At 43.6% G+C, this 17,489-nt stretch overlaps 3 protein-coding genes across 3 annotated transcripts; 2 read left to right on the top strand and 1 right to left on the bottom strand.

Annotated features, from left to right (window-relative positions):
* Positions 1–393: 393 nt before the first annotated feature.
* On the top strand, positions 394–2,407 carry LOC123853007 (cytochrome c oxidase subunit 6A1, mitochondrial). The gene is made up of 3 exons (XM_045887503.3): positions 394–553; positions 704–846; positions 2,129–2,407. The coding sequence occupies exons 1-3, from the start codon at positions 445–447 to the stop codon at positions 2,210–2,212; spliced, it is 336 nt and encodes a 111-aa protein (XP_045743459.1). The 5' UTR covers positions 394–444; the 3' UTR covers positions 2,213–2,407.
* A 1,896-nt stretch (positions 2,408–4,303) lies between these two features.
* Positions 4,304–6,418, bottom strand: TRIAP1 (TP53 regulated inhibitor of apoptosis 1). The gene is made up of 2 exons (XM_045887504.3): positions 6,272–6,418; positions 4,304–5,275 (listed from the first exon to the last, which is right to left on the bottom strand). The coding sequence occupies exons 1-2, from the start codon at positions 6,416–6,418 to the stop codon at positions 5,192–5,194; spliced, it is 231 nt and encodes a 76-aa protein (XP_045743460.1). The 3' UTR covers positions 4,304–5,191.
* Positions 6,419–6,447: 29 nt separating this feature from the next.
* GATC (glutamyl-tRNA amidotransferase subunit C) lies at positions 6,448–16,308 on the top strand. Its single transcript, XM_045887502.3, has 4 exons — positions 6,448–6,594; positions 6,688–6,860; positions 14,533–14,636; positions 16,166–16,308. Exons 1-4 carry the CDS (start codon positions 6,448–6,450, stop codon positions 16,216–16,218), a joined length of 477 nt encoding a protein of 158 aa, XP_045743458.2. The 3' UTR covers positions 16,219–16,308.
* The last annotated feature ends 1,181 nt before the right edge of the window (positions 16,309–17,489 follow it).

Raw genomic sequence — 17,489 nt, forward strand, 5'->3', positions numbered from 1 at the left:
CATAATGATGACGACGATTATGTCACGTGCAAAGAAAAGTGACGTCACAGAACGGGGAGGAACAGGAATGGCATTTCAGATGAGGTGTTCTGAGCTCAGAACCTCCAGTTGCTGTCCGCGCACTCCAACGAAGACAGCGCTTCCGGACGCCAGCGTGCCCTCCATAAACCTCTCTTTCGCGCTTAGCCTCGCCGAGCCTCACCAAGGTGCGGTCTGTAGGGAGAGGGGCGTGCACACGGGAGGTGCAGAGCGCATGCTCCTTCAAGATCTGTGGCTCTGGGGATTTTAACTAGACTCCGACGGCCAAGAGCAGAGTACGCAGGCTCATCGCGTTAAGACAAGTGGGAAGGCTCCGCCCAATAGGAGCTTGCTTTTGAGGTTGTGGTCCCGCCCCCAGCCCATTTTCTACTTCCGCTTCCGGCGCTGAGGTTGTCCCGGTCGAAAATGGCGGCGGCGGCGGTATCTGTGTCCCGTCTGTCTGGGCTGCTAGGTCGTTCCGGGGCACAGCTGGGGCGTTCTATGTCGAGTGGCGCCCACGGCGAGGAGGGCTCAGGTACTGGAGCTGCGGTTGGCGGGGCGGGCCTCAGCCCCACTCGAGCGAGGCGGAGCAGGAATGTGACCTTGGCTTGAGGACTTGGGGTTGGGGGGTGAGACCCGGGCGGGGTCCCCACACCAGGCCTGAGCGGTCGTGCCTCCTTTGCAGCTCGCATGTGGAAGGCTCTCACCTACTTCGTAGCGCTCCCTGGCGTGGGTGTGAGCATGCTGAATGTCTTCCTGAAGTCGCGTCACGGAGAGCACGAGAGACCCGAGTTCGTCGCTTACCCCCATCTCCGCATCAGGTCCAAGGTAGGCCTTTGTAGGCTCTTCGAGCATCCGTTCTCCTTTTATTACAGATGCCTAGTCTGAGTTCTTCATGCTCTAAAATCGTGTAGAATTTGTCATTTAATTCTTACAGATTTTTATTTTCTCCGGTTTTATGGAAATGTAACAGACTTGGGGGGTCACGTTTGTTTTCTTTTTCAAGGTCATACAATAAGTGCCCTTCAGTTTTCCTTTTTTTCCTGATCCATCCCACCTCTGCCTTCTGATACTGTTCTGAAACAGTTGTCCGTTGTATGAGACTTGGAGGTTTGGGAATCTCCCTTAGAGTGGCAAAATCGGAAGGTGGTTCGCACTTCTAGGACCTGGGCATCTGGCAGGTACTAGCTGCATGATGAAGAGACTAACAGCTTCTCTTATTCCTACCTCTGCTGGTTATTTTCTCAACTGTTTTATCCTTTGCTATTGATGTAGATGTAATCATTTGTTTTCCACTGCTTGTTGTAAGTATTCTTAACAAGAGGCCCTGCTGGCTCTTTAATAACTATTATATCACTTAGCCAAGATAGGACTGGCCTTATAGAAACTTAAGCTAGAGTCTTAGATTCAGAAAGAATTTTTGAGTCTGAGCCCCATTCCTGCCCTTGTACAAAGATGTAAAAGCCATATACCATGGTTTTCAACCTCAATACTATTGACATTTGGGGTTGGATAATTCTTGTTGGGGCAAAGGGCTATCCTGTGAGTCCTAGGATATTTAACAGCATCCTTGACCTCTACCCACTAGATGTCCTCTCCCAGATGTCTCCAGATATTGCCCAGTGTCTTGGGCAAAATCATCCAGGTTTGGAAACCACTGCCCTAGAGCAATGTTTTTCAAAGGCAGCATGCAAAAAATTGAGGAGGGTAGGTTGGTTTCCAATCCAGAGGTTTGTTTTAGATCTGGAGTGAAGCCCAAAGTCTGCATTTAAATAAGCATCTTCTCTCATTTACCCACCTCTACCATTCTGATACAGATGATGTGAGGATTACACTTTCATAAACACTGCCCTCATAGACTAGTTGCCAGGGAGAGGCTTATGAATAATGAACTTGAGCTTGCTTTTCCTACTGCCTACTTTAAAGGCTCTCCTGCAAGTTAAAAGAGCTCCTTTAAATTATGGGAAGGCTGAAATACGCCAGTAGTTAAAGGACTAACTACCATTTTGTTTTTATGTATGGTCTGTCACCCTTTGTCTGAAGCAGTTCATGGCAGTGCTGTTTCTGAATTCTCTTCTGGAATTGCCTAACTGACATCTTCACTCCACAGCCCTTTCCCTGGGGAGATGGTAATCATACTCTATTCCATAACTCTCACATGAATCCACTTCCAACCGGCTATGAAGATGAATAGAGAGAACCTGGACCACCACCCAGTGGGGACCACAGCACTGGTTTGGACCATGACTCTGCACACGGACCAGAAAAATCTATGGGACCTTAAGCTCACCTTCTTTACTTGTATCAAATGATGACCAGTATACTGATCTTCCATCCCTTTGCTTACGGCAGGAGATGGCTTAAATAAATAACTTAGATTGGTCCATGATCTGAGAGTTGCATTCTTTGGTGTTTTTCCCTCCAAAATCAGCATTGTTATTTTCGTTTCTATAATGAAGGTTTATGGCTGCCTTGTACAGGCCTCTGGATAACGGTGTTTATAATAGGCTTGTCCTTGGTTTCTTATGCCTGGAGTGGGTAAAGCAAAGGGACCATAAATGGAGCTAATTTAAGTATCAAGATTGGGTCCTGACAGACTTTGGGTGGTAAAGATATTGAGTAGAATACCTGCAATTTACATCTGAAAGAGGTATCTTTGACTCTCCAGAAGAAGTGCTTTCTCTTGTCCCATTCCACCAGCATTTGCTGAAGAGTATTCCCTGTGGTCAGGTAATTGGCTCCAAAGTGTCAAGTTCTCACCTTGTCATCTCTCAGCACCATGAAGGTTAGAAGGGTCAGAAACTTTTGGAGAAATAAAGGCAGTATGACACATTTCTGCATATAGCAATTAGCTTTATTTGTTTCTGGAATTAAAACCTTCCTGTAGCATTAAGAGTTAGGGAGAAACAATAGTAAGAGTAACAAAGTCACCCTTACAGAGCATTTAATTTCTCTTCAAAATTTAAAATCTTTGAAGTAGCTGAGATAGTTGGAATCACTTTATGGGCAGGATGAAGTCAAAATAGAATGAAGAACAATTGGGCACCTGGGTGGCTCAGTTGGTTAAGTGTCTGACTCTTGATTGCAGCTCAGGTCATGATCTCAGGGTTGTGAGATCGAGCCCTGCATCGGGCTCCACACTGTGTGGAGCCTGCCTAAGATTCTCTTCTCTCCCTCTCTTAAAAAAAATAAAGAACAATCAGAAGAAATTATTCCCTCAGTAGCAGTTACAATGAAAGAACATGGTTGGCTTGGAGTGGTTTTATTCTCAAGGCTCAACCAGACAGTTTTGTAGTAAGATTCAAGAAGCTACCAGGTTTTGGTATTGCATAGTAACATACAGTAAACTAGTACTGCAAAGGTGAGGCATATGGACACACAGGGTATAAAAGCCTTTTACAGAAAGGGAGAAAAGGATCCCTGCTCCCTTTTCCTTTTTTTTTTTTTTAAGATTTTTATTTATTTATTTGAGAGAGAGAGAATGAGAGACAGAGAGCATGAGAGGAAGGAGGGTCAGAGGGAGAAGCAGACTCCCTGCCGAGCAGGGAGCCCGATGCGGGACTCGATCCCGGGACTCGAGGATCATGACCTGAGCTGAAGGCAGTCGCTTAACCGACTGAGCCACCCAGGCGCCCCTCCCTTTTCCATTTTGTGATCTAACTGCGCAGTCTGTGCTTGTACTTCCAAGTCCCCAAAGAACCGTTGTACTTGTGGTCAGTCTGAGTTCAGGACAGATGTACTTTACTTTGGCTTGCTGCCTGGCCTCCCTCAGCTGGATTTCAAGTATCCAACTTTTAATCCATGTATAGAATGGACCGTAACCAGTCAAAATGTAAATGTAGAATATATTGAAATGACATTAAGGACTGGTCATGTTAAATATGAAGTGGTCACTGGTAAATTGGAGAGAGGCTAATACAATTTCCATCTTCTGTAAATTGTTTCTTACTATATTGGGTATATATAATTGAACCAAATTACTCAAGACATGCAATTTGGTGACTACGTGACATTCCAAAGTGTGTAAGTGCTCACCTGATCCTGACATTTTTTTGCAGGTATAGAAGCATATTAAGTTATTTGTGTAGCTTACTGTGGGAATAAACTTTAGAAATCAGTGAGGTTTCTAGTTGTTTTAGCACACTATTTACCTTAGATAAATTTTCACTTTTTCTTCACCTTTAAATTATAAAACAAAACTTTCCCCAGTGTACATATGGGATATGTGGGGTTACAGTGTAATACTTGTTCTGTAAAGTGCACTGAGTTCTCCAGGGGCAAATAATGAAACTAAATGTTACAATTTATTCCATCTTCATGATTACAAACATTACAGGCAGGATAGGTACACAAGGCAAATAAAACAAACTTCTCCCATTTAACTAAATGCAGCATTTTGCCAGTTTAATGATAATACAGGTTGGCTTGCTTAATTTGGGCTGAAAGCTGGCAACAGCAAATCTTTGCAATTTAGGATCTTCCTCCATTGTTACTCCAAGGATCTTCATTCCTAAACTACACTATGAGCTCAGAAATGGTGTGTACTGCAACATTCTTCAAGCTTTCACATCTTAATCAGAAATCTGACCCCTCTTCTTAAGGCAGAGAACTCTTAAAGCTGTCTTCCTCTTGGCTAACCCAGTCCACCAGCAATCTTAAAAGTTGTTATTATAAAAATAAAACCGTGCTCCCAAGCATTGATTAAAACTGTTGTGCTGGGATCCCTTTTCAGAGCCTTAGCTCCCTGAGAGAAAAGAGAGATCGTTACCAATTGTTTCCATGAATAATAACCCTAGTACAATGTACCTAATGTCCTTTGCAGCAAAACTTAAGAGGTCAGGCAACCCTGATCATCCTGACAAGTTTATCAGTATTTACATACAAAGGATATTTAAAGCTGATCCCAGACCAAGTATTGCAACCATAATCCCAAGAAGTCATTCAGTTTAAGCACATGGAGTTCCTGCAAGATGCCAGAGCAAATGAGAAATCATCTCATAGCAAAGAGTGATGGTTCATCATCTTTTACAAGTGAGAGGAAATCAAGGAGGAAAGAAAACTCCTCCCTCCTAAACTCATCAAATCGATGGCTATTTTCACAGCCTTAATTGTCGAAATCCAGTGTCCTCAATTTCCTGATTGGAGGAGTCTAATTTCAAGGTGACTGTCAAGGTCAAGAAGAGCTTTCAGGCTTTTCTTTGCCATGGCCCATGAATTCCAGTCCTTCAATGGGAATCTCTTTCTCCTTTATTGCTTTCTGATGGAGAAGAAAACACATGACACAGGTCTATGTGAAGCTTAAGGACCAAACTTTGTAACTATGATGGTACAAAAGTAAATCAGATCAGACCAAGAGAACACCCAACCATGACTGGGTTGTACTTTTTTTACTGTACTGTACTTGACTACTTTTTTTTTTAACCTGAGTACCATTACAGAGAAATTAAATGTAAGACCAGAGAGAGAGATTGGAAAGGAGTTGTGAGGAATTGTCAGTGTTTCAGATGTGGAATGTGGAATTTAAACAGTTATCTCCACTCTGTTATGACAGACACAAATTCAAATCTGAGTTCCAGGACTTGGTGGCTATGTGACCTTGAGCAAGCCTCACTTTCCTATCTATATCCAGCAATTTGGAATTACCCTGAGGATGTTTTAACTTAACTAATTGGGAGTGTTGTGTCCAGTGCGGTTCTTAAAATCCAAAGCAGTTTCACATTCATTGAACTAGAATGAAAATTTCCTAGCGGGTTGAGAGATACAGCAAGCCAAAGAAGGAATTGTAACAACAACAAAATGAGACCCTCATGTCTAACACGCCAGAGAGACTAACACCCCTCTGCGCCCCCCAACAATAATAGTGGAATAGTGCACCACCGCAAAAATCAAGGAAACGATTCTGGTGAACTTGAACTAATCACTTCCTATTTGGGGAACGTTCCATGTATAAAATACCAACAACTATGCCCACTTTTACGAGTTTAGGAGGAGCACCAAATGAACCAAAGGATGTTTCTGTGCTCGGTAAAATGTAAAGCATTGTAAAAATATTTAACTTTGTCATTCAGAGAGATACCGGGCGGCCTTGGTGGTGATGGTGGGGAAACAGCTCCGGCCACTGTCCTCACTGAGGCTTTTCTTCACCCTCCCCATCCCAACCTCCGCGAGATACTACGCGTGTGGCGGGGACACCGCAGAGAGAAGCAGGGGCGGAGGGTAGAGACGAAAGGGCCCTGGCCACCTAAGGGCTCACCTGAACACACTGCTGATAGCGCTTGAAGAGGTCGGTGCACGGGTCTCCGGAGCCGTCCCCCTTGAGGAACTTCTCGGCAAACCAGCGATTGAAGCACTGGTCGTACTCGCGCTTCATGTCGGTGCAGGCCTCCCCTACGCTATTCATGGCGGCGGCGGCAGTCGCGGCGCGCTCTGATGTCGTCACTCTTAAGTGCGTCGTCGGCTTTACGCGAGGACGCACTACGGCGGCTGAAGAGAGAAATGCGGGCGCGGGCGGTGAAGCTGGGCCTTCGGTCCTGGATGGGCTGGCGCCGGGGCTTAACCTCCAAGGCGGATCCTCAGGTAAAGTCCGGGGGCGTCTAAGCGGGTGGTGAAGCAGGTCAGGAGGCGGAGCAGGCCCCACCGTGACCCCTATTCTCCGCCTCATCCCCCCAGCGTAGTGGCAGGGTCACGGCCGAGGTGATCGAACACCTGGAGCGTCTAGCGCTTGTGGACTTCGGCAGCCAAGAGGCCGTGGCACGGTTGGAGAAAGCCATCGCCTTTGCCGACCGGCTCCGCGCCGTGGACACGGACGGCGTGGAGCCCATGGAATCAGTATTGGAGGACAGGTAAACACTCGCGGCTGCGCACCCCCAAGCCTTGCCTGTGGCGCTTTCGCAGCCATTTGAGGTGGCGATGATTAGTGTGTCCTTTCACAGAAGGGAAAAGAGCTTTAGCGAGATGCAAGAACTTGCCCACGGTCACCCCGCGGGTAAGTGTTTTCATGCTTTCCTTTGTTCATTATGGATCTTGTCACTCCGTTTAAAGTCCCCTTGGCCTCCCAGTGTAACTAGGAACCGTGTCCCAACTGCTAATCATCGCCTTTGAGGCCTTGCTTCACAGAGTCCCTGCCTACCACTCGGGCATACTGCTCTTTTTACTCCAGCTACATTAGCTTCCTTACTGTTTCTCCAGCATGACAAATTGTTTCTTGTCTAGGATCTTTGCGTTTGCTACTCCCCTTTCCTTGGACAGCCTGTTTCCTTGGCAGGTCTTAGTTTATCTCCTCCAAGTATCTTCTCCCTTAACAGTCACCTACTCCTGATCTTGTTGGATTTTCTTCTATTTCTTGATTATCTTATTTCTGGTGATTTGTCTCTTGTTAATAGAATGTGAGCTCATGTTTGACTTGCCTACTTGTTGGATTCCTGTCTCAAAATATGGCCTGTACATATCTTCTGACCTAGTGGTTCCCTGTGGAAACATCTGTAAAAGTGCATCAAGATGTATGCACGAGTGTTCACGGTATCCAAACCTGTTTATAATACAAAACAACAACAACAAACTCGCTAACAAGGGGCACCTGGCTGGCTCAGTCCATAAAGCATGCTGTGCTCTCCAGGTCATGAGTTCCAGCCCCAGTTGGGGGTAGAGTTTACTTAAATTAAAAAAAATTTTTTTGAACCCCAAGAAACAAAAAACAGAAACAGTCTAAGTGTCCTTCATGGCTAAATACATCATCATACAATGGAATATTTGACAGTTGTTTAAAAATAATGAAACAACTGGGGCGCCTGGGTGGTTCAGTTGTTAGGCGTTTGCCTTCATCTCAGGTTGTGATCCCAGGGTCCTGGGATCAAGCCCCGCATCGGACTCCCTGCTCTGTGGGAAGCCTGTTCTCCCTCTCCCATTCCCCCTGCTTGTGTTCCCTCTCTCGCCGTGTCTGTCAAAAAAAAAACAAAACAAAAAAACTTAGGATACATTATATCCCCCCATTAAAATAAATAAATAAATGTAATGAAACAACTATGCTGATATGAAAAGATATATTTAATAAAAAAGGCAAAGTTCAGAACATTGTGTATGGGATTATCAATACTTTAATGTGTTACCTGTTTGACATATTCTGGTATATGCATTAAGTTTTGTTTTGTTCCCTCAGAGCATGCAAGAAACTGTAACAATAATTAGTTTTAAAAGAAAGTGGAAATGCAGACAGAGAGAAGTTCTAACTTTTCATCTTATACTGAGGGCCAAAACACAAATGCCTAAAGGAGCAGAGTAGTAACACAAAAAGTGATGTAGTGTAGTGCAATAGGAAGGAGCAGGTCTTTGACAAAGCAGTTTGGGAATATTATACTAAAAGGATGCACAGCCTCTCCCCCCTTCTACCAATTCTTGCCAAATCTTAATACATTTTTAATTTTTTAAAGATTTTATTTGTCGGAGAGAGAGCAGGCACAAGCAGGGGAAGAGGCAGGCAGAGGGAGAAGCAGGCTCCCCGCTAAGCAGGGAGCCCAATGCGGATCTCAATCCCAGGACCCTGGGATCATGACCTGAGCCGAAGGCAGATGATTAACCAACTGAGCCACCCAGGCGTCCCAAAATCTTAATACATTTTTTTATTTATATATATATATTTTTAAAGATTTTATTATTTGAGAGAGAGAGAGCACAAGAGGGGGGAGGGTCAGAGGGAGAAGCAGACTCCCTGCTAAGCAGGGAGCCCGATGTGGGACTCGATCCTGGGACTCCAGGATCATGACCTGAGCCGAAGGCAGTCGCTTAACCAACTGAGCCACCCAGGCGCCCTCTTAATACATTTTTAAAGAAAATGCTCTTTTCTGAAAAGCAGACTTGTTTGCTGGTTAGGACTACAGTTTCTTGGGCAGGATGGGTATGTGGCTCTTAAAGACAGAGGCAGTCTACAACTCTGTCCTACCCTTTTCTTGATGGGGTTTTTTTAAAAAGATTTTTTAATTTGAGAGAGAGTGCAGTGCAGTGTGCAGGAGAAGGATCAGAGAGAGAGGGAGAGGATCTGAGAGAGGGAGACAAGAAGACTTCTCGCTGAGTGGGGAGCCCAATTCTCCGCTCGATCCCAGGACCTGAGATCGTGACCTGAGCCGAAACCAAGAGTCGAACATTCAGCTGAGTCACCCAGGTGCCCCCTTGATGGGATTAAAAAAAAAATACACTCTTAGGATGCCTGGGTGGCTCAGTCAGTTAGGTGTCCAACTTTTGACTTTGGCTCAGGTCTTGATCTCAGGGTTATGAGTTTGAGCCCCACACTGGGCTCCATGCTGGGCATGGAGCCTACTTAAAAAAAAACAAACTTAAAAACAAAATATTCTTAATATAGATGGGAGCAAAAAAGATTAGCTGCCATTTGCACCATTTAGGAGAACCAGACCTATCTGTAACCATAACCTCTGTGTAAAGTGCTTGCTAGCCTCCCATTCTCACCTCCAGTCTTTGATTCCTTCACATTCTTTCTCTATTTTGTAATCTGATGCTCAAATCTACATAAGTCAGTGTTTCTCCAAAATTATATAGCACTTCGAAACAGACATTTTTATTAAAGTTTTTTTTTTTTTAAGATTTTATTTATTTGACAGAGACACAGCGAGAGAGGGAACACAAGCAGGGGGAGTGGGAGAGGGAGAAGCAGGCTTCCCGCAGAGCAGGGAGCCTGATGTGGGGCTCAATCCCAGGACCCTGGGATCATGACCCGAGCTGAAGGCAGATGCTTAACGACTGAGCCACCCAGGCGCCCCTAAAAGATTTATTTATTATTCATTTGAGAGAGAGAGACAGCAAGAAAGGGAACACAAGCAGGGGGAGTGGGAGAGGGAGAAGCATACTCCCCACTGAGCAGGAGCCTGATGCGGGGATCAATCCCAGGACCCTGGGATCATGACCTGAGCCGAAGACAGACAGTTAATGACTGAGCCACCCAGGCACCCCCAAAATAGAAATTTGAGGTTATTCTCCTACCCAGGCTCTTCAGGTGGCTCTCCAGTGTTCTTTAGGATAAAGACAAAAGCTCTACCATAACCTACAAAGCATCATTTAACCTAGCCCCTGCCCACCTCCGGGATAGGGCTGTAACTTTCAATTCCTCGAGCTCTCCATTCTATTTCCTTCTTAGAATCCCCTACCTCATCCCAGCCACTACTCTTTTTTGCCTACTTTTTCTTTCTTCAGATTTCAACTGCCTCTTCCTCAGATTCTTCTCTATCAAGTCAGGCTCCATTTCAAGACCTGTGGCTCTCTCATGGTATTCAATAGAGCTGTAATTTTACATGTGTTTATACATCTGAGTACTATTTATTTATATATTTATTTATTTTCCTAGGTAATCTGTACACCCAATGTAGGGCTTGAATTCATGACCCCGAGATCAAAAGTTGGATGCTCTACTGAGTGAGCCAGCCGGGCATCCCGTATCTGAGTAATATTTCTCTGTCCCTCTCCTACTGCTCATCCATGTTCCAGGGAGCATATCTGTTATTACTCATCATATGCTCAGTATCTAACACCTAGCACTCAGTAAATGTTTGTTGAATGTTCTTTAAAGATTTTATTTGAGAGAGAGAAGGGGGGCAGAGCAAGAGGGAGCAAGAGTCTCAAGCAGACTCCGCACTGAACATAGAGCCCAATGGGGACCTCGATCTCACGAGCCTGAGATTACGACCTGAGCTAAAGCCAATAGTCAGGCATTTAGCCAACTGCACTACCCAGGCACCCCACTGAATGTTCTTCATTAATATCTTTGGGAAAGGAGGGAATAGAAGCACAAAGAGGAGACAGCATTTCCCAGATCGTGTAGAGGGAAACTGTAAAGAAATGCAACTATTACTCAGGGAAGAGTTTGTGAAAAGGATGAGGGATTTGGATCTGGTAGCTGGAATAGTGACTTCATATTCATTGATCTGCAGTCTTGCCATAAACTTGGAAACCAGTTTAATTATTCCATTTTAGAGATGTAGCACTTGTAGGACTTTGTTTTTTGAACATATTGCCTCACTGAATCATGTTTGAAATGGAACCCAGTTAAGACAAGTGTTAAACCGTTTTAGCCCACACTAGGTGTAAAAGTGCTGACTGGCTATTAGAAAGCTCTTGGCACATTAATACCCTATCTTTTGGTTTTAGCTAAAAAGCATTTGGTGCCTTTATGTGTCAGGCGCTAAGATTTTATATGCATTGTCTGAATTATCACATACAACCCTGGGAGGTAGATACTAGTATCTCCTTTATAGATGAAGAAACTGAGGCACAGAAAGCTTATGTAACATGCCCCAGAGTTTCCCATGTGTAGTAAGAGAATCCAGAACTTGAAATTCAGAGCTTCAGTTCTCAAATATACTTCTAGATATGCCGTCCAAGGGACACCTGGTGGCTCAGTCAGTTAAGTGTCTGCCTTCAGCTCAGGTCATGATCCCAGGGTCCTGGGGTCTAGTTCCACATCGGGCTCCTTGCTCAGCAGGGAGCCTGCTTCTCCCTTTGCCTGCTTGTGTGCGCGTGCTCTCGCTCTCTCTGACAAATAAAAAATAAATTTTAGATATGCCGTCTAAAAGTCAACCCCTAGGGGCGGCTGGGTGGCTCAGTTAAGTGTCTGCCTTAGGCTCAGGTCATGATTCCGGGGTCCTGGGATCGAGCCATCATCGGGCTCCTTGCTTGGCAGGGAACCCGCTTCTCCCTCTTTGTGCTCTCTGTCAGATAAATAAAATCTTTAAAAATAAATAAAAGTCAACCCCTAGAACCTTTATTTTCTCCCATCTCCAGAGACTGACTCAGATGATATCTCTGACTGCAGCCAAATACTTCTTCAGTGCCTAGGATGTCCCTCAGAATCTTATTTGAACCAAAAATTCTTAGCCAAATTGATTCTCATTCCAGTCTGCATCAAACTAGAAATTAATTAGGAAGGAGGGAAAAGGCTTGTAGATGGAAATAGAGTGGTGCCCAGAGAAATGACTCCTGGCAGCCTGACACCAGCAGCAGAGTGGTTCTATCTGGTCTAAGGGCCAATAAAGAAAGGCATTTCTCCAGTGCTGCCATAGTGCTTTCCATTAAATTGCTTTTTATTAGCATTTCCCACAGTTACTGGTTAAAGTGCTTTGTGAGCCTTTCTCAACCAGGATTTCATCTGAACCAGAACACATAAAGATTCAAGTGATTTTTTTCAGTGCTTCCCAGGATAGTATATAATTAATATTAGCCCATATTTTATTATCTATCCCATAGTTATATTAGTCCATAGTTGATTTATTTTTTAAGATTTTATTTGAGAGAGAATGAGAGAGCACGAGAGGGGGGAGGTCAGAGGGAGAAGCAGACTCCTTGCCGAGCAGGGAGCCCGATGTGGGACTCAATCCAGGGACTCCAGGATCATGACCTGAGCCGAAGGCAGTCGCTTAACCAACTGAGCCACCCAGGCGCCCTCCATAGTCAATTTATTATCAAAATGGGTGTCCTATAGTACTTGGGCTAAAATTCTCTTGTAGAACCCTGAGAAAGAGGAAGTGAGATAGACATTTAGTCAGTCAGCAACTGATAGGCACCTGGTCCAGTTTGGAGTTTTATGCATGATTCTGAGGTCAAGAAAAGTTAAGCAACTTGCCAAGTGAACCACTGATGTGCCACGCTCACAGAGACACTGGGTTCAGTAGCCTATGATTATGAAAATAGGAAGGTGTGAGTTTCTTCTGCAAACAACTCCATCATAAACAGTATAACTAGGTGAAAATGTGTGGCATTTAAGGGAGTGAATTTTTTCTGGAAAACATTACTTACATAGGAAACCTGATTATCAAATGAGTGAATAAATCATTTGCTATTACATCTGTGGAGCAGCAGTAGCTTTTAACCACCTGTTGGTGGTAGTAGAGTCTCACTGCATCAAACTCTCCCAGCGCCAGGAACAATCAGCCTCCGGTATGTAGGGGCTAGGCAGGTATTGTGTGCTTACGGCAGGTTAAGTGTGGAGGTATACTCTGAATGAGGAGAGGTGACTGAGGTGTGCCCAGGTGCACTTTCTGAAAGGAGCAGGTGCTATTCAGTACCCACCTCTTACTGCAGTGAGAATGCAGGTCCTGAGAATTATCAGATCTTCTTTAACACTTACTCTTCCCAGCAGTTTTAGGAAGCATTCCACAAATAAGGAAACAGGTACATGGAGAGGGTAAGTAACTCGCACATGTGCCATGTGTGGTACTAAGATTTGAATTTATCTGTGACTCAGGAGCCCAAGCTCTTAGCCATTTCATTATACCACCCAACAGAAATACAAACTCCAGAAGGTCCAATGGTCACCTTTACAGAGGATTTTTATTTTGTTCTCCAAGTTCTCATAGGCCCCCATATGGTTTAAAAAGAAAAGAAAAAAAAAGTGCAACCTTTACTTTTTTGGCAAGAAAGTTAAGGTCTGGGAAGATCCATACTTGTCCAAGGCCACAGAGTTAAGCATGCCAGATCCTGGAATAGACTGCAGCTCTCTACAGTGCGTACCATGAGTGCTTTTGTATCTAGCCCTAGGGTGGGTGCCACAAAAGAAACAGAACAAGTCCTTTCCTAAAAGAATCTTATCATGACAACTTCACCCTCTGCAGCCTTTGCCTGGATGTTCATGTCACATCCTTGCCCTTTTGTCCCATTAGGTTTAGCCCTCAGTCTGTCTGGCTCAAAGCAGAAAGAGCTTGGCTGCTCCCCTATCAGTGATTGAGCAGACTGCTTATTTTTCAGCCCAAGTATCTGGAAGCAGGCTCAGCTATCTTGCCATGCACTTTTAAACCTTGAAACAGCAGTAAAGCCCCATAGATATGTTCAACCTCTGTTTGGTTTCACTAGTTTGCCATCTGGACATTTTAATGAAGCCACCAGGCCGAGAGAATAGTGGAATATTCTTCAGCTATGCAAGGGCAGGCACCTCCATGTCCCTGAAGGTGGCTGCTGTGAAAAAACAGCTCATGTTAGGGGCACAAGAACTGTGCCAATTCCAGTCCCGTCACTTGGGACCTACTGTCTAAGTCACTTATCCACTCTTGAGCAAGTTTCTTTCACCTGCCTGGAAGTCCATTTCCCATCCCACCAATCCATCGGTTTCTTGCTCATCCTTTAGCAGTGACATCACCTATTCTGAGTACCCGTTCCTCACCCAGGCTGGTTTAGGTGCCCCTTTCTACTCCCTTGGCAAGCTCTGCTTACCTATTAAACACATCATATTATAATTGCCTTACCTGTCTCCACCAAAGGCAACTTACCCATGGTAATCATGCAGAAGTATCTGTTGAACATACCAGTCCTCAGGAGTAATTACCACTTACCTCATTGAGTGGTTGAGAATCTATAAACTGTAGATTGTTATTTGGTCGACTATTGACAATAGCTCCTCCATCTTTGAGTAGTGACCATAACTTAAGAATATGCCGCTCCATTTTCTCCCATTCTTGACCCTCTCCACCCATGCTATAGAAGCCTGTTCTTTGAGAAGGTAACCTTGAGCTTCTGGTTTTGTAGATGTCTATACTTGAGATCTGACAATGTGGTAGAAGGCAACTGTGCTGAAGTACTACTACAAAATGCCCATCGAGTTGTGGAGGAGTATTTTGTGGCCCCCCCAGGTACGTGTTCCCCAAAGTGGCTTATTAACAGATTGTCCCTCAGGTGAACTAAGAATATAGTAGGAGCTGTACGGTCCGAATTTGCTACATGAAAGTACTTTAAGAAGTATAAAGTGGGAATTAGGTGGTCAAAAGGTACAAACTTCAGCATACAGCAGAATGACTGTAGTTAACAATACTGTATTCTGTTCTTATCACAAGGAAAAAGTTGTAACTATGTGAGATGATGGATGTTAACTAATCCATTTTGCTGTACATATATATATATCAAATCATTGGGTTGTACAACTTAAACTTAGACAGTGTTGTATCTCAATCTCTCAATAAAAGTGGAATGAAAAACCCCACATATATTAACAGTGAAAAAAAAGTGTAGGTAGTGGCAGTAGACTGGAGGGGTCACATGCACCTCTAGGGGCCAGTCTGTAATAGGAATGTGCAAAACAGGACTGGGGCGGGGAGGTGTGTATATGGTGTCAAATCCTGAGCTCAAGCTCTGCCTGAAGGGGCAACTAACACTCACTGCTTCTCATTCAGTGCCAGGCAGTAATGTGAGCCCATTTTCCCCAAGAACCCGGACATCTGGCATTTTCATGTGTGTGTGGTATTTCCCAAATTTTAAGTATGGGAACTAATTCAAAGATTAAAAAAAAAAAAAAAAAACCATGTAAATAAAACATACCTGCAAGCCAGATGCATCCTGTGAGCCATCATTTTGCAACCTTGGTGTTGAGATTTGCATCTTTAAAATTTACTGTGACTATTTTAAATAAAAATTTAAAATAACTCTGGGCTAATACTAAAATCCAGTCTTGGGTGGGTTGAACTTTTTAATCTCCTCTGCAGACACCTGCTGCACCCTTCTGGATATTTGGGAATGGGACTAGCTTGAGCACTCAGGTAGCTGGTTTTCCAAGTACCAGCCTCAGGTTCCGATCATCTCAGAGAACCATTCTAACTAGCCTCACAGACAAACACCAGTCCCCCAGCCCCTTCAGGGGTTACCTCTATGACCAAGACCAGCTAATTAAAGGAAAGCTTTGCTTAAAGCAAGAATGGGAAAGAAAGCTTAGAAAATTGTGGACTTGACTCTAAATCATGCCTCTGATTCACTAAACCACCTCAAATTAACTGGGAAGAGAAAAAAGATTTTATGATCTCTCTCAGAATCTGATAGTTGTCACTATTTTAGCAAACATAGCCATTGATCACATATGCTATTTGTCAAAAAGAATTTGTGTCAGACTTTGCTTCTTGAGACAAAGTGAATTCACAATCATTAGTCTTTCCTTCCACTCCTATATGCATAGAACTGGCTAAACTGTCTCTGCTCCTTATTGAAAAGTGTGCATTTATTAGGCTTCACTTACAAGTGTTACTCTTTCAGACACTCAGAAAAACAGGATAATAGCTACACTTATTTGCATTGCTTATTTTTCATCACAAACCAAGTGATAACTTAGCTCAGTAGAACCAGCTGGGAAGCAGACTCAGCTATAACATTCTTTTTTGTTACTGTTTTCAAACAGGTAATATCTCTTTGCCAAAGCAGGATGAACAAGAGCCTTTTTCACACAACTGAGTAGCTGTTCTGAGAATGGGTACCCTGTGAACACGTGGAAGCCCAAAGATAGTATTTCGTTACTGTGAACAGTAATGTTCCAACTTTCTTCAGTCACCTGAAAAAAACTGATGGTTAAGTATTTTTTAATAACTCTCTGAAGACAAAATTGGGAAATAATCTAGCCCAAACAAGGCAGTGAGTTCCTACTGCTACTGGAAGAGGTATTGTTACTTTCCAGGTATTTATTCACAGACTGTTCAGTATTTAAGATGTCATCCTCCTTTATCTCCTCTAGAGACTATCTACCAAACTGCACTTAAGTGAATTTTTCTATTGATGTAACTATTAGTGCATCTGATCACTATGTGACAACAGGTGTTGTACTTTTTAGTTGCTGTTTCTGTCAATCCAAGAAACCTTGTATCTTTATCAAATTCAGATTTGTTCCTGGGTACCCACTCTGCTGTTTGTTCCCAGCAGAAGGCTAACTTTCTCCTAAAGTGTGAAGAGTATTCAAAGTAGACTCTACAGCTTGTGAACTCCTAACCTACAATCATCCACTATCCCACAAAGTGATCACATGCAAGAGGGATGCTAGCCACAGCTACAGTTTTTCTGTAAAGAACCTGTCAGAAATAGCCCTGGGATAGCTAACAGTATGGTACTGTACACTAAAAATTTGCCAAGAGGGTAGATTTTGTATTAAATGTTCTTACCACAAATAAATCTTAAAGGAGTAGGGAAGCAACTTTGGGAGGTGATGGATATGTTTATAGCCTTGATGGTGGTGATTCTTTCATGAATACACACTTAACCCCAAACTCATGGAGTTGTATAGATTAAGTAAGTACAACTTTTTACATGTTAATCATACTTCAATAAAGTGGCTTTTTAAAAAAAGCCCAGGCCTGGAAAAAAAGTAACTTCCCCACCCCCACCATGGTTACTGAATTGAGTAGAATCCAAGATAGTTGAGTTTTTTGGTTTTGTGTTTTAAGAAAGTTCAGATACCAAGGATAAATGAAACAGATTTACGGAAAGAAGTGATAGAACCAAAATTTAAAGAGATCCCCCCCCCCCCAAACTGCCACATTTGGTTTTAAAATCTTCCAATGATCTTTATGCTGCTGCCAACTTTAAAGTCTGTTTTATTCTTTCCATTTCTTTGCCCTATCTTAAATGCTCCCTTCTTCTTTAAGGCAGCTTTATTTATAAGCTTGGCCTTGAATTATAAGATAATCCTGAAGCAACTCTTGGGATTGAAATTCTCAAACCACCAACATAGCAAC

This window comes from Mirounga angustirostris, unplaced genomic scaffold, assembly GCF_029215605.1.
Source record: "Mirounga angustirostris isolate CCGP_5_RB_7025 unplaced genomic scaffold, mMirAng1.0.hap1 SCAF_14, whole genome shotgun sequence".
In the NCBI taxonomy this organism is placed as follows: Eukaryota; Metazoa; Chordata; class Mammalia; order Carnivora; family Phocidae; genus Mirounga; species Mirounga angustirostris.